The sequence below is a fragment of the Ovis aries genome, chromosome 22 (genome assembly GCF_016772045.2).
Source record: "Ovis aries strain OAR_USU_Benz2616 breed Rambouillet chromosome 22, ARS-UI_Ramb_v3.0, whole genome shotgun sequence".
In the NCBI taxonomy this organism is placed as follows: Eukaryota; Metazoa; Chordata; class Mammalia; order Artiodactyla; family Bovidae; genus Ovis; species Ovis aries.
In genome coordinates, this window is record NC_056075.1 from 16,410,201 (window position 1) to 16,429,355 (window position 19,155).

General features: G+C 41.2%; 1 protein-coding gene across 2 annotated transcripts in view; it reads right to left on the reverse strand.

The window, feature by feature from the left end:
- LOC101107486 (cytochrome P450 2C31-like) overlaps nucleotides 1–19,155 on the reverse strand; it is a 102,913-nt gene that overhangs the window by 23,368 nt on the left and 60,390 nt on the right. For both annotated transcript variants that reach the window (XM_060405035.1, XM_027960260.3), the window contains exons 5-7: nucleotides 6,554–6,730; nucleotides 5,472–5,613; nucleotides 2,132–2,319 (exon numbers count right to left, since the gene is read on the reverse strand). In XM_060405035.1, the coding sequence (XP_060261018.1) occupies nucleotides 2,132–2,319; nucleotides 5,472–5,613; nucleotides 6,554–6,730 (507 nt within the window). The remainder of the gene's footprint in view (nucleotides 1–2,131; nucleotides 2,320–5,471; nucleotides 5,614–6,553; nucleotides 6,731–19,155) is intronic.

Here is a 19,155-nt window from a genome sequence, read left to right on the forward strand (position 1 = left end):
CTGTTGTTCTCAGGATTTGGACTTAAGACTCCTGCTTCTGGTTTTCAGTCTTATTTTTACAGTAGTCTCAAGACTTCTCCATCTATACAGCACCGTTGATAAAACATCTCCTTCCAAAGACAATGGGCTACTTTTCTGGGTGACTGATGTCCTCTGCTGGCATTCAGAAGTTGTTTTGTGGAATTTACTCAGAGTTCAAATGTTCTTTTTTGAATTTGTTGGGGAGAAAGTGGTCTCCCTGTTCTATTCCTCCACCATCTTAGGACTGACCCCCATAGTTCGGAAAAATTTTTCTTAAGACGCAAGAGAATTGGGTATGTTTAAATGCTAATGGAAAGGAGCCAACAAGGAAGGAGAGAATAAAGAAAAAACGAGAATGATTATGTGAGGAAGAATGCTCAAACTATCACACAATTGCACTCATCTCACATGCTAGTAAAGTAATGCTCAAAACTCTCCAACCACGCTTCAGCAATGCATAAACTGTGAACTTCCAGATATTCAAGCTGGTTTTAGAAAAGCCAGAGGAACCAGAGATTAAATTGCCAACATCTGCTGGATCATTGAAAAGGCAAAATAGTTCTAGGAAAACATCTATTTCTGCTTTACTGACTATGCCAAAGCCTTTGACTGTGCAGATCACAATAAACCATGGAAAATTCTGAAAGAGATGGAAATACCAGACTACCTGACTTTCCTCTTGAGAAACCTGTATGCAGGTCAGGAAGCAACAGTTAGAGCTGGGCATGGAACAATAGACTGATTCCAAATAGGAATAGCAGTACATCAAGGCTGTATATTGTCACCCTGCCTATTTAACTTATATGCAGAGTACATAATGAGGAACACTGGGCTGGAGGAAGCACAAGCTGGAATCAAGATTGCCAGGAGGAATATCCATAACCTCAGATATGCAGATGACACCACCGTTATGGCACAAAGTGAATAAGAACTAAGAACCTCTTGATGAAAGTGAAAGAGGAGAGTGAAAAAGTTGACTTAAAGCTCAACATGAAGAACACTAAGATCATGGCATCCGGTCCCATCACTTCATGGGAAATAGATGGGGGAAACAGTGGAAACAGTGGCAGACTTTATTTTGGGGGGGCTCCAAAATCACTGCAGATGGTGATTGCAGCCATGAAATTAAAAGACGCTTACTCCTTGGAAGAAAACTTATGACCAACCTAGACAGCATAGTAAAAAGCAGAAACATTACTTTGCTAATGAAGGTCTGTCTAGTCAAAGCTATGGTTTTTCCAGTAGTCATGTATGGAAATGAGAGTGGGTCTATAAAGAAAGCTGAGCACTGAAGAAATGATGCTTTTGAATTCTGTTGCTGGAGAAGACTCTTGAGAGTCCCTTGGACAGCAAGAAGATCAAACCAGTATATCCCAAAGGAGATCATTCCTGGGTGTTCATTGGAAGGTCTGATGTTGAAACTGAAACTCCAATAATTTGGCCACTTGACCCAATGAACTGACTCATTTGAAAAGACCCTGATGCTGGGAAAGATTGAAGGCAGAAGGAGAAGGGGATGACAGAGGATGAAATAGTTGGATGGCTTCACTGACTCAATGGACATTAGTTTGAGTGGACTCTGATAGTTGGTGATGGACAGGGAGGTCTGGCGTGCTGCAGTCCATGGGGTCACAAAGAGTCAAACATGAATGAGCAACTGAACTAAACTGAACTGATTGAGTTGGTGACAATAATATTACCCTGAGGGGCTGCATGGTCTTCCAGAAGGGATCAGTAGCTCAAATGCAGGTAGCAAGGAAGAAAACTGTTGCATTAGACTTTTGACAAATGAAACAGATAGGGAGGTGCTTACTGATTGAGTGGGAAAAGTCATAAAACATACACTGGAAAATAAGGATTGGATGGAAGAGTAGCCTAATGAACAGGTAATGTACTAACAATGTCCTGAGAATCCTTTGGGAGTCTAAGCACTGTTATATTTATTTAAATGTATCTACAAACTAAAAGGAAGGAAGCATGTGGTCAGAGGGTGAAATACCTGAGACATGACTGTGCAATAATGTAGACAATTAGGCAATCTATGCATCTACTGCTGTGACAGCTGAAATCTAAGAGTCTTAATGAGGAGTATAGATGAAATACCTCTTACCTTGGGAATAAGATATTCTCTGAATTCAATGTCCTGAGCTGCTGCATGGGGTAGGTTGTTGGGGACAAGGTCAATGTATCTCTGGATCTCGTGGATCACAGCATCTGTGTAGGGCATGCGGCTCCGGTCCTGCATGCAGGGACTCCGGTTTCTGCCAACCACACGGTAAATTTCTTCCTGGACTTTAGCTGGAAGGTAGAAATCAGAATTTATGTCAAGTGATAAAGATATTTTTTATCTTCTTAATCATGATTACATCGTGGTAGGATATGGAGAGAAGGAAAAATTACATGTGTTTCCCTACAGGGGAAAAGACGAAAAAGAATTTCAGTGTCATGGGCAAATTGGAATTTCATTAGAGGCTTAAATACACCTACATATAAAACACAGTTACATCATGAAATTCATTTCTTAATTCTGATTCTCTCCTTTGTGTATTTTTAAAAATAAACTCAGGAATGTGGATTCTCAAAGGCTCACATCATGCAGTTTAACCATTTTGTTTATGTCAGTTTTATTTTATAAAAGTTATAAGAGAGTAGAAGTACTCCATGCAGTAAATACTTAATAAATGGACCGATTGAACAAGATGCTTTGTTGACTCAACACATAGGAATAATAAGTTAAGGGAGACTATCCAAGACGACAGAGTAGAAAGACTCTGAGATCACCTCCTCCCACAAGCATTACAAAATGATTAATACAATGATTTACAGAGCGACTATCAATAAGAACAACCTGAAGTCTAAGAGAAAAGTTCTTCAACAACTAAAGACATAAAGATGGAATCACGAGATGCATAGGAGAAGCAGAAACATAGCACAGTTAAGACTGTACCCCCAGGTAGGAGACCCATGAACAGGATAATTACAATTACAGAGGTTCTTCCTGAGGAGTGGGGGGGTCTGAACCCACTACCTGGGCTCCCTAACCCAGGACTGCTGCACCAGGAAGATGAGCCCCCAGAGACCTTGGCTTTGCAGGCCAACAGGGCTTATTTCAGATGGTCTAGTGAGCTGTGGGAAGTAGAGACTCCACTCTTAAAGAGCATATACAAAATCTCACCCACTCTGGGACCCAGAAGCAGGAGCGCTAATTTGAATGGAGCCTGGGTCAGACCCATTTATTGATCTTGCACAGCCTCCCAGAGAGGCACAGGGCAGTTGTGGCATGCTGGTAGCAGCTACTTTGGAGAGCTCAGCCCAACACATGGACATGGATGATAGTAAGTGCAATTTCAGAATCTTCCCTGTGGCTTATTAGTGCCAGAACTTGGCCCTTCTGATCAGGCAGTTATCACCCGTTCTTGGATATGGGAGGCCAAGCAGCTAGCTAGGCTGGGACATAGTCCTACCCACCAGCATGCCACATACTATAACAGCCCTGAGCCCCAGCTGCCCCTGGACCCAACTCCTCTCACCTGTTGGGAGACACCAACCCCAGATCCCCCTGGGCCTCCATGTAGATAACGGGCAGGCCAACTGCAACTCCAGGACCCCTAGGGTCCTACAGCCAGAGAACACAGGATCTGGCTCCCCCCAACAAGATACCCAAGACCCTGCAGCCAGAGAAGCCAGGATGTGGTCTCATACACCAGAAGGCAGGTACTATCCTCAAGACTCCTGGGGCCTGATCCACCAAGCAGCAGGCCAACCCCAGCCCCAGGACCACAGCAGTCCTGCAGCCAACCATGTCAAGATCCAGCCTACTCAACAGCAGGCCAGGGCCACTAGAAGACATCTTGGGCCCCAGGCTCACCCAACAGCAAACTAACACCCAGTTCTAGGAAACCCAGAACTCTCTGCTAGCCATCTCAGGAAGAGGCCCTGACCCAGCTCTAACCACCAGAGGGCCAGCACTAGACAGGACCCCATGGGGTTTCATAACCAGCTGCCACATGACCCAGCCCACCCACCATCACCCAGCAGCTATTCCACAAGTAAAATGTATTGAATACAAATGGAAGAAAAAGAAAGTTGAGGAAACAATTCTTACACAAAATAGACTTTAAAACAAAGACTGTATGGAACAAGAGAAAAAAGAACATTACATAATGATGAAAGAATCAATCCAACCAAAAGATATAACAATTATAAATCTATATGCATATAGATTTATAATAGTGCTAAGTTATTTCAGTCATGTCTGACTCTTTGCAATCCTTTGGACCGTAGCCCACCAGGCTCCTCTGTCCATGAGATTCTCCAGGGAAGAATAGTGGAGTGGGTTGCCATGCTCTCCTCCAGGGGATCTTCTCAACTCAGAGAATGAACCCACATCTCTTATGTCTCACACACACGTTGGCAGATGAGTTCTTTACCACTAGCGCCCCCTGGTAAGCCCGAAAATACATATACATATAACTGGTTCACTTCGTTGACAGCAAAAACTAGTACAACATCGGAAAACAATTAAACTCAAAAAACTAAAAATAATAGGTCTTAATAGATCAAAGCACAAAGCATGATAGAGTAAAGGAAATATTCTCTTAGATGAGGACTGAATAAAGAAAAAAAAATGAGGATGAGAAATTACATTTTTAGGAAATTTTTTTTTTGGCCAAAAGGGTGTATTTGAACAGAATTTTTGTGTATAACTTTTTAATTTAAAGAGTGAGGTTTTTTGATGAAGAAAGATAGTGATTTTGTTCAGTCAATCCTTCCATTGCAAATGCACCTGAGTAGAATTAACTTTTGACAAAAGTACATTTATCTGGACTTGGAAGGGTTATCAAGCAATATCATTGTAGAGAAGAATCTTAACCATCTGAGCCACCATGGAAGCCCTACTGCACCTGACCTGATGCAAATCAAGGATACTCCACCACAGTAGGGAGGACAGTGATCTATGCCCTCCATAACTCTGCTGCCGCTAAGTGACTTCAGTCGCGTCCAACGTTGTGTGACCCCATAGACTGCAGCCCACCAGGCTCCCCCGTCCCTGGGATTCTCCAGGCAAGAACACTGGAGTGGGTTGCCATTTCCTTCTCCAATGCATAAAAGGGAAAAGTGAAAGTGAGGTCGCTCAGTTGTCTCCGACTCTTAGCAACCCCACGGACTGAAGCCTACCAGGCTCCTCCATCCATGGGATTTTCCAGGCAAGAGTACTGGAGTGGGGTGCCATTGCCTTTTCCGCCATAACTCTGCTACTGGTTAAATATTTCATTCTCCTGTTTTACTATACTCTAATTTAAATGCAATTCATACAATGATAGGAATATGTACTAAGGGTGGAAGTTTTTCTTGTACATCTTCTAGGCAGATGAAGAGTAGAAAAGTCATCAATGTTGCCTGCCAATTTCTAACCAGAATTTCATCCTGTCCATCATCTGTGATACTACCTGTGACCTCTGGGTGCTTCAGCAGGAGCAGCAGTCCATATCTCAGAGTGATGCTTGTTGTCTCTATTCCAGCAGTAAACACATCCCATACAGTGGTGATCAAGTTGTCCATGGTAAACTCAGACTGTTTATTGTGTTTCTCCTAGCAATGATGTATTAGGATTACTTAATAAGTAAAAGCAGCTTGCAATAATTCCATATAACAACATAACATAATTGTTTACATTTACGAATTTGACAAATTAAACCAAACATTAAAGTATGCTATTGATGATGGTAAAGCTAGATCAGTTGTTAGAAATTCTTCAATTAAAATATAACCAGAGTTAAACTTCTAACAAGTCCTTTCTGATTCCTCACTTTCTCACCCACTGGAGTAAATCAGTTCTTCAATAATTTCTTTCTAATCTGACCCTTATCAAATCATCACTGCTACTCACCATCAGTTTAGGCATCTATTGTCTATATCATCATATCTGAATTTCTCACTCAGGCCTTCAGAACCACCTATCCTCAAACTAAAACACTATTCCCAAATTCATCAGTCATTAAACCCATGACAGTTCCTCAGTTACTATCAAGACAATCTCTAAAAATTCCACACACTTCATCATTGCACTTATCTTTCCCTGAACCAATTTTGTCATCTCTGCTAATCCTCAAAACCTACTTCATCTGTTTCCTACTGTCTTTCCAAGAGTAAGCCTTTCTAGATGCCCATCCATTTCTGCCTTCTCTCATTTCTTACATCACCCATTCATGGAATTTATTTAATGAAAGAGAATATACTATCTTATCACTTATCTTGAATGCGTGTGTGTGTTTCAATCTGTTCTCAAATAAAGAACCAGCTTTAACATGGTAAATATACAAACTTCCAAGCAATTTTCAGTAACAATGCAGAAATAATTCAAGACATCCAGTATGGTTTGCACAATAATAATTTGCACAAGCAATGAATATATCTTTAAGAAGGAGCATTTGTTTTAATAAACTGATTCCACTGAGAAGAACAAAGCTATTCCATGCATCACATCACTCCACATACAAAGATGAAGCAGCAAATCTGGGTCCCCTTTTACCTTTTCCATTTTAATCAGGAAGTAATCAATAAAGTCTTGAGGGTTGTTGAGGTCCAAGGATGCTTGGTGTTCCTTTATTTTCTCCAAAATAAACTTTCTTTGCTCAGTCATGTTTTTAAATAATGTGTTATGACTCCCTGGGAGATAATGTAGTAAAGAGGGGAAAGCATTGTAGAGCTGAAAAAGAAAAGAAACAGTCAATTCATTCAGCAAACATTTACAAGCCCATATTATGGTGCAGGCATATTACTATTAAATGAGTAAATAAAGATGAGTAAGATATGCTTCTTGCACTGGAACCCATTTGGGGTTTGAAGGAGAGGGAACTGATGGAATGGCCTGAGTGACAGTATGCACAAAGTAACAACTAATTTCAAAACCATGCGAATTATTTTCCTAACCATAACTCTGAAGAAATTCAGGATCATACCACATCTTTCCAAATGAGGGTACTGAGGTTCAGAAAGGTTAGTCAACCAGTCTAAGTCACAAAACTAGTGACAGAGGTAGAATCTAGTGTTTATCCCAGTTTACACTACACACATGCCTACAGAGAGTCACCTAAACAGTGTGCAAGGATCATACACTTTTTCTACATTTATTTTTATGAAATATATTAACAGCTGACACATATTATATTAGCTTCAGGTGTATAAAATGGTGATTGACCATTTACATGCATTACAAATTGATCACCATGATAAGCCTAGGAATCATCTGTCATCATACAGTCATTGAAATGTTATTGACTCTTATTCCTTATGCTGTATGTTACATCCCCATGACTTATTACATTTATATCTGAAGTTTATACTTCTTAATCCCTTTTACCTATTTCATTCATCCCTTTACTTCTTCCTCTCTGAGGACAACAGTTTCTTCTCTGTATCTATGAATTTGCTTCTGCTTTATTTGTTTGTTTTAACTTTTAGATTCTAAATATGAAGTAAATCATATATTTGTCTTTGTCTGCCTAACATTCTTCCCTTAGTATAATATCTTCTAGGACTATCCATGCTGTATAAATGGCACAATCTCATGCTTTTATATGGCTGAGTAATATTTCAGTGTGCGTTTGTGTGTGTGTATATATATATATCACTTCTTCTTTATCCTTTCATCTATCAATGGACACTTAGGTGATTTCAATATCTTACCTGTCAACAGTGCTACAATGAATATAAGGGTGCATATATCTTTTTGAGTAAGTTTTTTTTCTTCAGATAAATACCCAGAAGTTTTCTAGAGAGAAGTACCCAGTTAAGTCCCAGATCTTACAGGAGATCTATTTTTAACATTTTGAGGAACCTCTATACTGTGTGCCATAGTGACCGTTTCAATTTACTTTCTTACCAACAGTGCATGAGTGTTCCTTTATCTCTACATCCTCCCAACACTTATTATTTCTTTTCTTTCTTATAATAGCCATTCTGACTGGTGTGAAGTAAAATCTTTCAGTGTTTTTATTTGTATTTCCTGATAATTAGTGTCTGACCATCTTTCCATGTGCCTTTGGCCAACTGTTTTGTCTTCATTGGAAAAATACCTATTTGAACCTTCTGTCCATTTTTTAATTGGGTTTTCTTTTGGTTGTTGAAGTGTATGAGTTCTTTGTGTATTTTGAACACTAACTCCTTTTCAGATACATCATTTGCAAATATATTCTATTCAGCAGGCAGGCATTTTGTTTTGTTGATAGTTACCTTCACTGTGCAAAAGCTTTTACATTGAATTAGGTCACATTCCTTTATTTTTGCTTTTGTTTCCCTTGCATAACAATGCATAACCAAAAAAAGATCAACAAGATTAATGTCAAAGAGTGCACATCTATGATTACTTCTAGAATTTTTATAGTTCTGGTTCTTACATTTAAATCCTTAATCCCTTTTGAATTTATTTTTATATGTGGTGTATAAAGGCATCCAGTTTAATTCTTTTGTATGTAACTGTCCAGTTTTCCCAATACCATTGATTGAAGAGGGTGTCTTTTCTACATTCTGTATTCTAGCTTCTTTTGTTGTATATTAATTACCTACTAAGTGTGGGTTATATCTAAGCTGTCTCTTCAGTTCCATTGATTACGTCTGCTTTTGTCCCAGTACCACACTTCTTTTTCTTTGCTTGCTGTGGCTGGAACTTCCAGTACTATGCTGAATAAAAGTGGGGAGAGTGGGCATCCTTGTGTTGTTCCTGATTTGAGAGGAAATACTTTCAAGTTTTCACCATTGAGAATGATGGGAGCTTTATTATATTCAGGTATGTTCCCTCTCTATTCACTCTGGAGTTTTTATCATAATGGATGTTGAATTCAGTCCAAAAGTTTTCTTGCAAAACTTAAAAAATCATATGATTTATTCTTCATTTTTAATGTGATGTATCACATAGGTTGATTTGCAGACACTGAACTGCCGGGAGCCAACACGGGAGATCCCACCCATGACAAGGTCATGTGGAAGAGACCTGATAGGCAAGGCAGATCAGGACTCAAAGGACCCCCTGGACCTGCTCAGCACCTACCGCCAAACCAGAATCTGTCTGTCTTACCATTTTATGCCTTTCACCAACTCCTCTGACGTTAATGGGGGGCTATCCCCGACCACCTCTCTCTAAAGGAAATCAACTTAGAGCTCTAGTTAATAAGTCTCCTGGGCATAATTGGAGTGTTTCAATTCAAACCCCTCTGGTGGCTTCCTAACTTGCCTGACAGGTTTATCCGGACTTTTACAACCATGCCTGCGATTGTTCACAGCCTCCCAACCACGAGAGGCATGGGAAGCTTAAAACATTTTAAAAATATAGAGCCTTTTGAGGAGTTAAAAATTATTAGGATAGTACTGGTGGAGGGTTTCATTGTTGAACCAATGCTTGCTGCTAAGTTTTCATATCTTTCATTGTGTGCCTGGGAGTGCATTAATTAATACAGTTGATATATAGAAATATAAGTAGTAGCCTTGGTATTAACAACATTAAAACTTGAGTTAATAAATTCTTTCTTTGATATACCCCACTGCACCTTTGCCCTATAGGAATGCAACTTTATCTAGTGCTTTCAGAGAATGGCACTAGACTTTAGAAAAATCACCTTTAGAGAAAATAAGTTTTTTGGTTGATTAACCTTTATCAGAAGAAAGAGTCATAAAATGTTATCAGGCCTCCTGGCAGAAGATGATGTAAATCACCTAAGACCTTTGTAAGTGGAAAGGTATGCAGAAAGAAAGCCTGGTCTTGATAAGGGTCAGGACTGCTGACCCTGCATGACTTTGCGTCTTCCATTATTCTCTATGTACAACTTAAGGTATAAAAGCTCCTTTTGAAAATAAAGTTGCAGGCCTGGTCTCCCCTTGTCATTCTTTCCTTCTCTCTCTCTCTTTCTCTTTCCTTTTCAGGTGATCCCCTGGAGCGCAGAGGCTCTCTGAGTTCACTTTCCTGCCCGGGCTTCTAAGACCCTCTCGAGAAGGTACTCTGCGCCTTCGCCACATCGAGAGGGTGCCTGAGCCCTTCGTGAACAGAGCAAGTCCCATGCAGGGGCTTTATTGGCTTTCTTTGTAAATCAAGGAATATCAACCTCTTTCTCTCCTCTACTTTCTTAACTGCAATATTCTCTCTCTCTCTCTCTCTCTCTGTCGCCAACACCATCTCTTTGGAGAGTACCCTTAGATCCTGCTGGGGCTGGACCCCAGCACTGAACCATCTTTGCATCCCCAGAATAAATTTGGCTCATTTATAGATTATAATGTGTTAATGTATTGCTGATTTCAATTTCATGCAAAGATGAGCACAATAAAGGAGAGAAATAGTATGGATGCAACAGAAACAGAAGATATTAAGAAGAGGTGACAACCATAAACAGAAGAACTATTTTTAAAAAAAATAGTCTTAATGACCCAAATAACGATGACAGTGTGATAACTCACAAAGCGCCAGACATCCTGGAATGTGAAGTTAAGTGAGCCTTAGGAAGAATCACTACAAACAAAATGAGTGGAACGATGGAATTCCAGTTGAGCAATTTCAAATCCTAAAATATGATGCTGTGAAAGTGCTGCACTCAATACACTAGCAAATTTTGAAAACTCAGCAGTGGCCACAGGACTGGAAAAGGTCCATTTCATTCCAATCTGAAAGAAAGGCAATACCAAAGAATGTTCAAACTACCACCCATTTGCACTCATCTCACATACTACAAAGTAATGCTCAAAATTCTCCAACTAAGTCTTCAACAGTATGTGAACTGGGAAACTCCAGATGCTCAAGCTGGATTTAGAAAAGGCATAGGAACCAGAGATTAAATTGCCAACATCTGTTGGATCATTGAAAAGGCAAGAGAGATCCAGAAAAACATATACTTCTTCACTGACTATACCAAAGCCTTTTACTCTGTGGATCACAACAAACTGGAAAATTCTTTAAGAAATGGGAATACCAGACCGCCTGACCTGCCTCCTGAGAAACCTGTAGGCAGGTCAAGAATCAACAGTTAGAACTGGACATGGAACAACGGACTGGTTCCAAATCAGGAAAAGAGTACCTCAAGGCTGTATGTCACCCTACTAATTTAACTTATATGCAGAGTATATCATGGGACTTTCTGGGCTGAATTAAGCACAAGCTGGAATCAAGATTGCCTGGAGAAATAGCAATAACCTCAGATATACAGATGACACCACCCTGATGTCAGGAAGCAAAGAAGAACTAAAGAGCCTCTTGATGAAAGTGAAAGAGAAAAGTGAAAATGCAACTTAAAACTCAACATTCAAAAACAAAGATCATGGCATCCGGTCCCATCACTTCATGGCAAATAGATGGGGAAGCAATGAAAACAGTGACAGACTATTTTATTGGGCTCTAAAATCACTGAAGATGGTGACTGCAGCCATGAAATTAAAAGACACTTGCTCCTTGGAAGAAAAACGATGACCAACCTAGACAGCATATTAAAAAGCAGAGATGTTATTTGCTGACAAATGTCCATCCAGTCAAAGCTATGGTTTTTCCACTAGTCATGTATGGATGTGAGAGTTGGCAAAGAAAGCTGAGCATGAAAGAACTGATGCTTTTGAACTGTGGTGTTGGAGAAGACTCTTGAGAATCCCTTGGACTGCAAGGAGATCCAACCAGTCCATCCTAAAGGAAATCAGTCCTGAAAATTTATTGGAAGGAATGATGCTGAAGCTGAAGCTCCAATACTTTGGCCACCTGATGTGAAGACTTGACTCATTAGAAAAGGCCCTGAAGCTGAGAAAGACTGAAGGCAGGAGGAGAAGGGGTTGACAGAGGATGAGATGGTTGGATGGCATCAGCAACTCAATGGACATGAGTTTGAGCAAGATCCAGGAGTTGGTGATGGACAGGAAATCCTGGCATGCTACAGTCCACAAAGAGTTGGACATGACTAAGCGACTGAACTGAACTGAATATTTTGTTGAGGATTTTTGCATCTAGCTTCATCAAAAGTATTGACCTTAATTATTCTCTTTTTAGTGTTTTTTTTCTTTTCTAATTTATGTTTAAGTGTAATGTTGGCATCATAGAAAAATTTTGAAAATGTTCCTTTGGACATGTTTGGAAATGTCAGGCATTAGTTCTTTTTTAAATATTTGGTATAATTCACTCGTGAGGCCATCTGGTCCTAGATTTTTGGTTTTGATGAGTTTTGATTTCTGGTTTTATTTCATTACTAGTGTTCAGTCTTCAGATTATCTGTTTCTTCCTGATTCAATCTTGGTATATGTGATGATATGAATTTATCCATTTTCACTAGGTGTTCAATTTGTAGGTATATAATTATTCATTGTGGTCTCTCATAATTCTTTGAATTTCTGTGGTGTATGTTCCTCTTTCATTTCTTATTTTATTTATTTGAGCATTCTTTGTTTCTGATGAGTCTGGCTAGAGTTTATCCAATGTGATTATCCTTTCAAAGAACAAGCTTTTAGGTTCACTAATCTTTTCTAAAGTGGGTGACTTTATTTTGGGGGCTCCAAAATCACTACAGATGATGACTTCAGCCATGATATTAAAAGACACTTACTCCTTGGAAGGAAAGTTATGACCAACCTAGATAGCATATTCAAAAGCAGAGGCATTACTTTGGTGACAAAGGTCAGTCTAGTCATGGCTATGTTTTTCTAGTGGTCATGTATGAATGTGAGAGTTGGACTATAAGGAAAGCTGAGCACTGAAAAATTGATGCTTTTGAACTGTGGTGTTGGAGAAGACTGTTGAGAGTCCCTTGGACTGCAAGGAGATCCAACCAGTCCACCCTAAAGGAGATCAGTCCTGAGTGTTCATTGGAAGGACTGATGTTGAAGCTGAAACTCCAGTACTTTGGCCACCAGATGTGAATAACTGGCTCATTTGAAAAGACCCTGATGCTGGGAAAGATTGAGGGCAGGATGAGAAGGGGACAACAGAGAATGAGATGGTTGGATGGCATCACCAACTCAATGGACATGGGTTTGGATGAACTGCGGGAGTTGGTGATAGACAGGGATGCCTGGCATGCTGCGGTCCATGGAGTCGCTAAGTGTCAGACACGACTGAGCGACTGAACTGAAGTGAACTGAACTGAATATTTTCTATTGCTGTTTTAGTCTCTATTGTTTATTTAGTCTCTGATCTTTATTATTTCCTTCCTTCTGCTAACTTTGGGCTTTGTTCTTTTTTCTAGTTTGTGTTGTGTGTGTGTGTGTGTGCAGCAATTTTATTAAAGTAAGAAAAGGGACAGAGAAAGCTTCTGACATAGACATCAGAAGAGTGACAGAGAATGCCCTCCTCAGTCTAAGCAAGGGAGTTACATACTTTTTTAATTAGTTATTATGATGAATAAAAAGAATGTCTCAAGGTTGTAAAGATCTTACTAGATCCACTTCCATAATTAACATTTTAAGATAACAGGATTAGCCAGAAAGTTTTCAGGAAGGAGAAACTGTCCTCAAGCAGGATGTATTGTTGCTACATAATTCTTAGCACAGAGTTTAAACTGAGTTGTTTGTTGTGTAATCATCAGTACCAGGCTTAGAGAAAAAAAACGTTTTATGTGACTAAGACTAACGAATGTAGAGGGGGGGAAAGATGTTTGTCTTTTCCTCCTTCTTGAGAATTCCAGACCCTTGTCTCCACTTCATGAGCCCCAGATCCCTTTCTCCTCCTCAGGGACCTCAGACTTCTTATCATCCTGCCTAGGAATTGACTCTCTCATTCCCCCTTTATCTTTTAGGACAATTATGTTGCCAAGAGAAAAGGACATCTTTTTCATTCCATAACTACTTCCTGCTGTTGAGAGGCATCATCCCTAGATTGTTCTCCTAACCCTCATATTGAGGGTCTCTGACCCAAGGGCCCCAAGTAATAGTTGGAGGAGGCTGTGGCACTCGTAGGAACCTGGACAACCATTTGTAACCTAAAGGCTTTCAGACAGTTAGAAACAAACCCCTTTACAGATGTGAGGCAAAATAGTCTTTAAACCAAGCTAAAACATAATCAAAATTAAAAGTACATTATGTCCATAGTTACATCAGTCCATCTTAGGATAGCTAGCAGTCATCAGATCAAGAAGAGGTGTCACATAGGATTGCTGTGGTGAAGAGTTGAAGAAAGTCCTTTCCTTGAAGTGGAGAAACCCACCATGGAAAGCCTTCAATTGATAAGGAGATTGAAAAGCTGAAAGCTGAGTCACATGGTTAATTTTAAGGCTTCAGAGTCTATAACAATGTCTGTGTGTAAGAAGGGTCTTCCATAGATACATTCAAAGTGGGACAGACCTTCCTTTTTAGGGGCAGTTTGAGCCCTCATTAAAGCTACAGGTAGAACTTTAAACCAACTGTCTTATGTTTCCTGAGCTCACTTACACAGATGCCTCTTAATTATGTCATTAGCCTTTTCAACTTTTACTGAAGATTGGGATCTCCAGGAACTGTGTAAGTGATAGTCTATTCATAGAGTCTTCCACGCCCCTTGAGTTACAGCAGCTTTAAAGATGGAGCCATTGTTGCTCTGAGCTTTAGAGTTTAAGATCTCACTTACAGCACGATGTTAGGTAGGTAGAATAGGGAAACGGAATCCAAAATGGCGGTGGCTAAAAAAACAAGGAAGGTCAAAGGAAGGTCCAAGGACCAGAGTGAAGACTTCAGGTAGAACAAACAGCACTCCTGGCTAAGCCCAATTTGCATAGAGCAGGCCCAGGTGGAGGCAAAAACATATAAAAGGAAGAGCCAAAGCACTCTCTCTCTCTCTTTCTCTCCTGTGTGTGTGCACTCTTTCTCTCTCTCTCTCTCTTTCTCTCTCTCTCTGTCTCTCCCTCCCCCACGCACTCCTCCACTCTCTTCTCTTCAAGTCTTTGGGTTGGTATGCCCTCATGCTTCAAGGATGGATTCTCCTGCTATCTTCTAAATAAAATAGAGCTGTAACACTGATTTGCCTAAGAGCTATAACACGGTTTGTCCAAGACCTGAGAGCTGTGACGCACCGAGGACTTTAATATCTGTCGCTCCAAATCTTTGTTGTGACGAGACAAAGAACCTAGGAACATACACTCGTGTAACAATGAGAAGTCAGTACAGTAAGATTTTGCCCATTAGTCAACTTATGAGCTATAGACATTAGCAAAACAATAGTAGCAATTACCCTTAAGGAATGTGGCCATAAGTTTTTTTTTTTAACTAAGGAACAAACTAAACTCTGATCCTACGGGTAAGCTCAAAGCAGGAGCCTGCAAGAGAGCAGTTTGAAAAGCCTTAAAAGACTTTTGAGTCTCTGGGGGCCTAACCAGCTTGTCGATTTGGGCCTGCTGAGTTTCAGTTATAAGTTCATATAAAGGTCAGGCAAGTTCTCCATAATCCGGAATCCAAATGTGGCAGTAGCCTGTAATGCACCCAAATCTTCTCAATTATCTTAAAGTCATATTTGGCTCATTTAGAAATTTCAGACAATAAAGTATAAGGATTAGGCACTTACTATTTGTATATCTTGAATAAGTCTCCATTTATCATTTGACATTTTTGCATCCAAAATAGGAGTGTTACATGGACTATTACAGGGAGTTAACAGCCCCTTTCCTTTAAATCTTCAATGATGTGTTTTAACCCTTCCTTAACCTCAGGTTTTAGCGGGTACTGCTTTTGATGTGAATATAGGTGAGGGTCTTTGAGCTTGATAAAGACAGGAATAGCATTTTGTGTTCAACCCTCAGTTTTTTCATCAGCCCACACTTCAGGGTTTATATTTTGTTCAATTAACAGGAGAAAAAGAGCAGGCTCCATATTCATGAAAACAGAGGCATGGACCTTGTTCAGTATATCCCTCCCCAGAAGGGGTAAAGGATATTCTGGCATGATTAGAAACCCGACAAAATAGCACAGAGTTCTAGTTGTAGTTTAAAGGACAACTGAGATAATAAGGTTTGGCTTATCCAGACAGTCCCATTACAGTAGTGGATCAGGAGGAAAGAGGACCACAGGCTTCAGTGAGCACTGAGAAGTTTGCCCCAGTGTCCAAAAGAAATTGACTGATTGCCCCTCCCCCAGTTATTAATACCCAGGGTTCCTCAGGTGTAATTAGGATGGGAGCTTGTGTGGAGACCCCCAGGCACCTTCAGTCCCAATTGTCTTGAGAGTCCAACCCCTGGGGCCTACACCTCGGAACAAGAGACTTTATTGACCTCTTTCCCCTTGCTTCTGTCCTTCCTCTCCTTAACTCTTCCTATCCTTCCGTGTTTTTCTAGTCCCCCAGTCCTGGATGCAGGAATCTGGTCGAAGGGCTCTCAGCCTGAGCTGAGGATTGGAGACTGATCCCCTCCTCTTGGCAGAAAACTCAAATTCTGGTTCTGGTCTGGTCTGATTTCTGGTAGGGCTGAGTTCCAGTCCTCCCTTCTCTGGAGGCCCAGGGAAAAGTCCCATAATGCCTGGGTATCTGTAGGTGGCAGGAGACATCTGTAAGGCCACCCCTTTCGCCTCCCCTCTCCAGCCTCCTCCCCCTTCTTCTTTCAACCTGGCTTCCTTTCCTCCCTTGAAATCTTTGATGCCAGTACTTGGATCTGAAGTTCTGTGTCTCTATAGGAGGTTTTCTGAGAGACTGTATTCTTGTCTTTAAGGGCTTCCCTGGTGGTGCAGAGGTTAAAGCGTCTGCTTGCAATGTGGGAGACCTGGGTTTGATCCCTGGGTGGGGAAGATCCCCTGGAGAAGGAAATGGCAACGCACTCCAGTATTCTTGCCTGGAGAATCCCATAGACATAGGAGCTTGGTGGGCTACAGTCCACGGGTCGCAAAGAGTCGGACACGACTTCACTTTTTCACACCTCGGAAGGCAGTCTCTTCTCCATTATGGTCCTTTGCAGACTGGACATGGAGCCTGGGGCGGCTTATATGCCTCAGGCCAATCCCACTTAAGATGCCCCTTCGTTCCACAGTAATAACAAGTCCATCCCTTTTCACCTGGGTCCCTCTGGGCATTTTTCCTCAGGCTGTTTCAGAGTGGATCTAACAGCTAGGGCTTTAGTCTTTTGCCTGGTTCTTTTTTGTCTCATTTTCTCCTCATACTCTCCACCAAAATATACTGTCTGAGACAGCTGCAACAGTTTTTCTAAAGACTTTTTGGTCCGAATGCCTGTTTTTGAAACTTACAGCAGATATCTGGAGATGACTGAGTGAAAAAACTACCTTTTAAGATCATTTCTCCCTCTGTAATTTCAAGATCAACATCAGTAAACTTGCCAAGAGCCCCCTGTAGTCTATCTAGGAATTTACCAGGAGTTTTCTTCTCTCCCAGTTCTCTGTCAGTCAACTTAGCATAGTATAAAGTCCTTGTGCTCGCTTGAGCCCTTCAAGAACACATCTGACAATCTAGCTCTGTTATTGGAACCACGTGGCTCCCAGTAGGAAGCAGGGTTATTTCATGTTCCTTCTTTCCCCTTGCCTTCAAGCCATTCATCTCCAAAAGCAGTAGCTTTGAGGGGGGCGGTCCTAAGATGGCGGAGGAATAGGATGGGAAGACCACTTTCTCCCTCACAAATTCCTCGAAAGAACATTTCAGTGCTGAGCAAACTCCACAAAACAACTTCTGAATGCTGGCAGAGGACATCAGGAAACCAGAAAAGCAGACCATTGTCTTCAAAAACAGGTAGGAAAAAATATAAAAGATGAAAAGAAAGACAAAGGAGGTGGGGAGGGAGCTCTGTCCCTGGAAGGGAAGCCTGTCCCGGGAAGGGAATTTTAAGAAGAGAGGTTTCCAAACACCAGGAAACACTCTCCCTGACGAGTCTGTGGTGAGCCTTGGAAACACAGAGGGCAACATAACAGGAAGGAAAAATAAATAAATAATTAAAACCAACAGATTACAAGCCCAACAGTAACTCCCCAAGCGGAAAAGCAGCACAGACGCCTGCATCCGCCACTAGCAAGTGGGGGCAGGGCAGGGAAGCGCGGGAGGTGTGGGCTGCAGAGATTTGTAAGAATCAGGCAGGAACGCCCCACACGTAACCAGAAAGATCTAACTTGCGCTAGCAAACCAGACTGTGGGATAGCTACCACACGAAAAGCTCGAACATAAGACACTGCCAGGACCGCACACAGAACAAAGGACGGAACGGAAAAAGCCGGCTGCAGACCATCCCCCGCCGGGGACAGGCAGCCAGAGCCGTAAGGACTGGAAAGGGGCAATTGCAGCCCTGGAAAGACTCTACCTACCAAACTGCAAGCAGGCTTCTTTGCTAAGACTTCTGGGGGTACTGGACAGTCACCATCTGCCTCACAAGGGGCGCCAGTGGTACACCCAGAAAACTGAGCAGCAGAGACAGAAAAGGCGATAACTCGCAGCGACCATGCTCGCCAAACTCCTGAGCTATTCGGACCTGGGAAGGGCGCAAAACACAGTCCCAACCGAATCTGAGCCTCTGAGGGCTACCTGAGCGCCGAACCTAAGTGGCTTAGACCGGGGAGGTGCACGTAGCCTAGGGCCGGTCTCAGACGGTTCCTGGCTGAGCATCATAGAACTGGAGCGGTTTGTGAGCCACGAGAAGGGACAGGTCCAGTGGGGCTGAGACACTGTGTGCACATGACAGTGCTATTTGTTTGCAGCATCCCCCCCTCCCCACAGCGCAACTGAACAACTGAGCCTAAAAAAAAAACAGCAAACAGAAGAAGTTAAACAGAGGGAACTGCCTTGGAAGTGACCCCACACTGCCCGAAACATCAGAGAAGGGCCAGGAATACCTTTACTATTTTTATAATCGTTCCTTTTTTTTTTTCTATTTTTTTTTCTTTTTTTTTCTTGCTTTTTTTTCTAACTTTTTTTAAAATTGTTAAGTCTTCTATTTCTCTTCTAATTTTTATTTCTATAACCTACTATTACTTTTCAAAAAAAAGACTCTGTTTTTTTTTAAGGCAAACACCATATATAGTCTTTATGTGGTTGTTGTTGGAGTTTTTAATAATTCTTGTGGCTTTTTTTTTCTTTTTTCTTTTTTCCTTCTGCTTCTTTTCTTTAATATTGTATTTTTGAAAATCCAACCCCTACTCTAGATTTTTAATCTTTGCTTTTAGGTTTTTGTTGGCAATTTTGTACATTTAAAAACCCAAACTTCACTACCCAACTTTACCTGAGAGCGA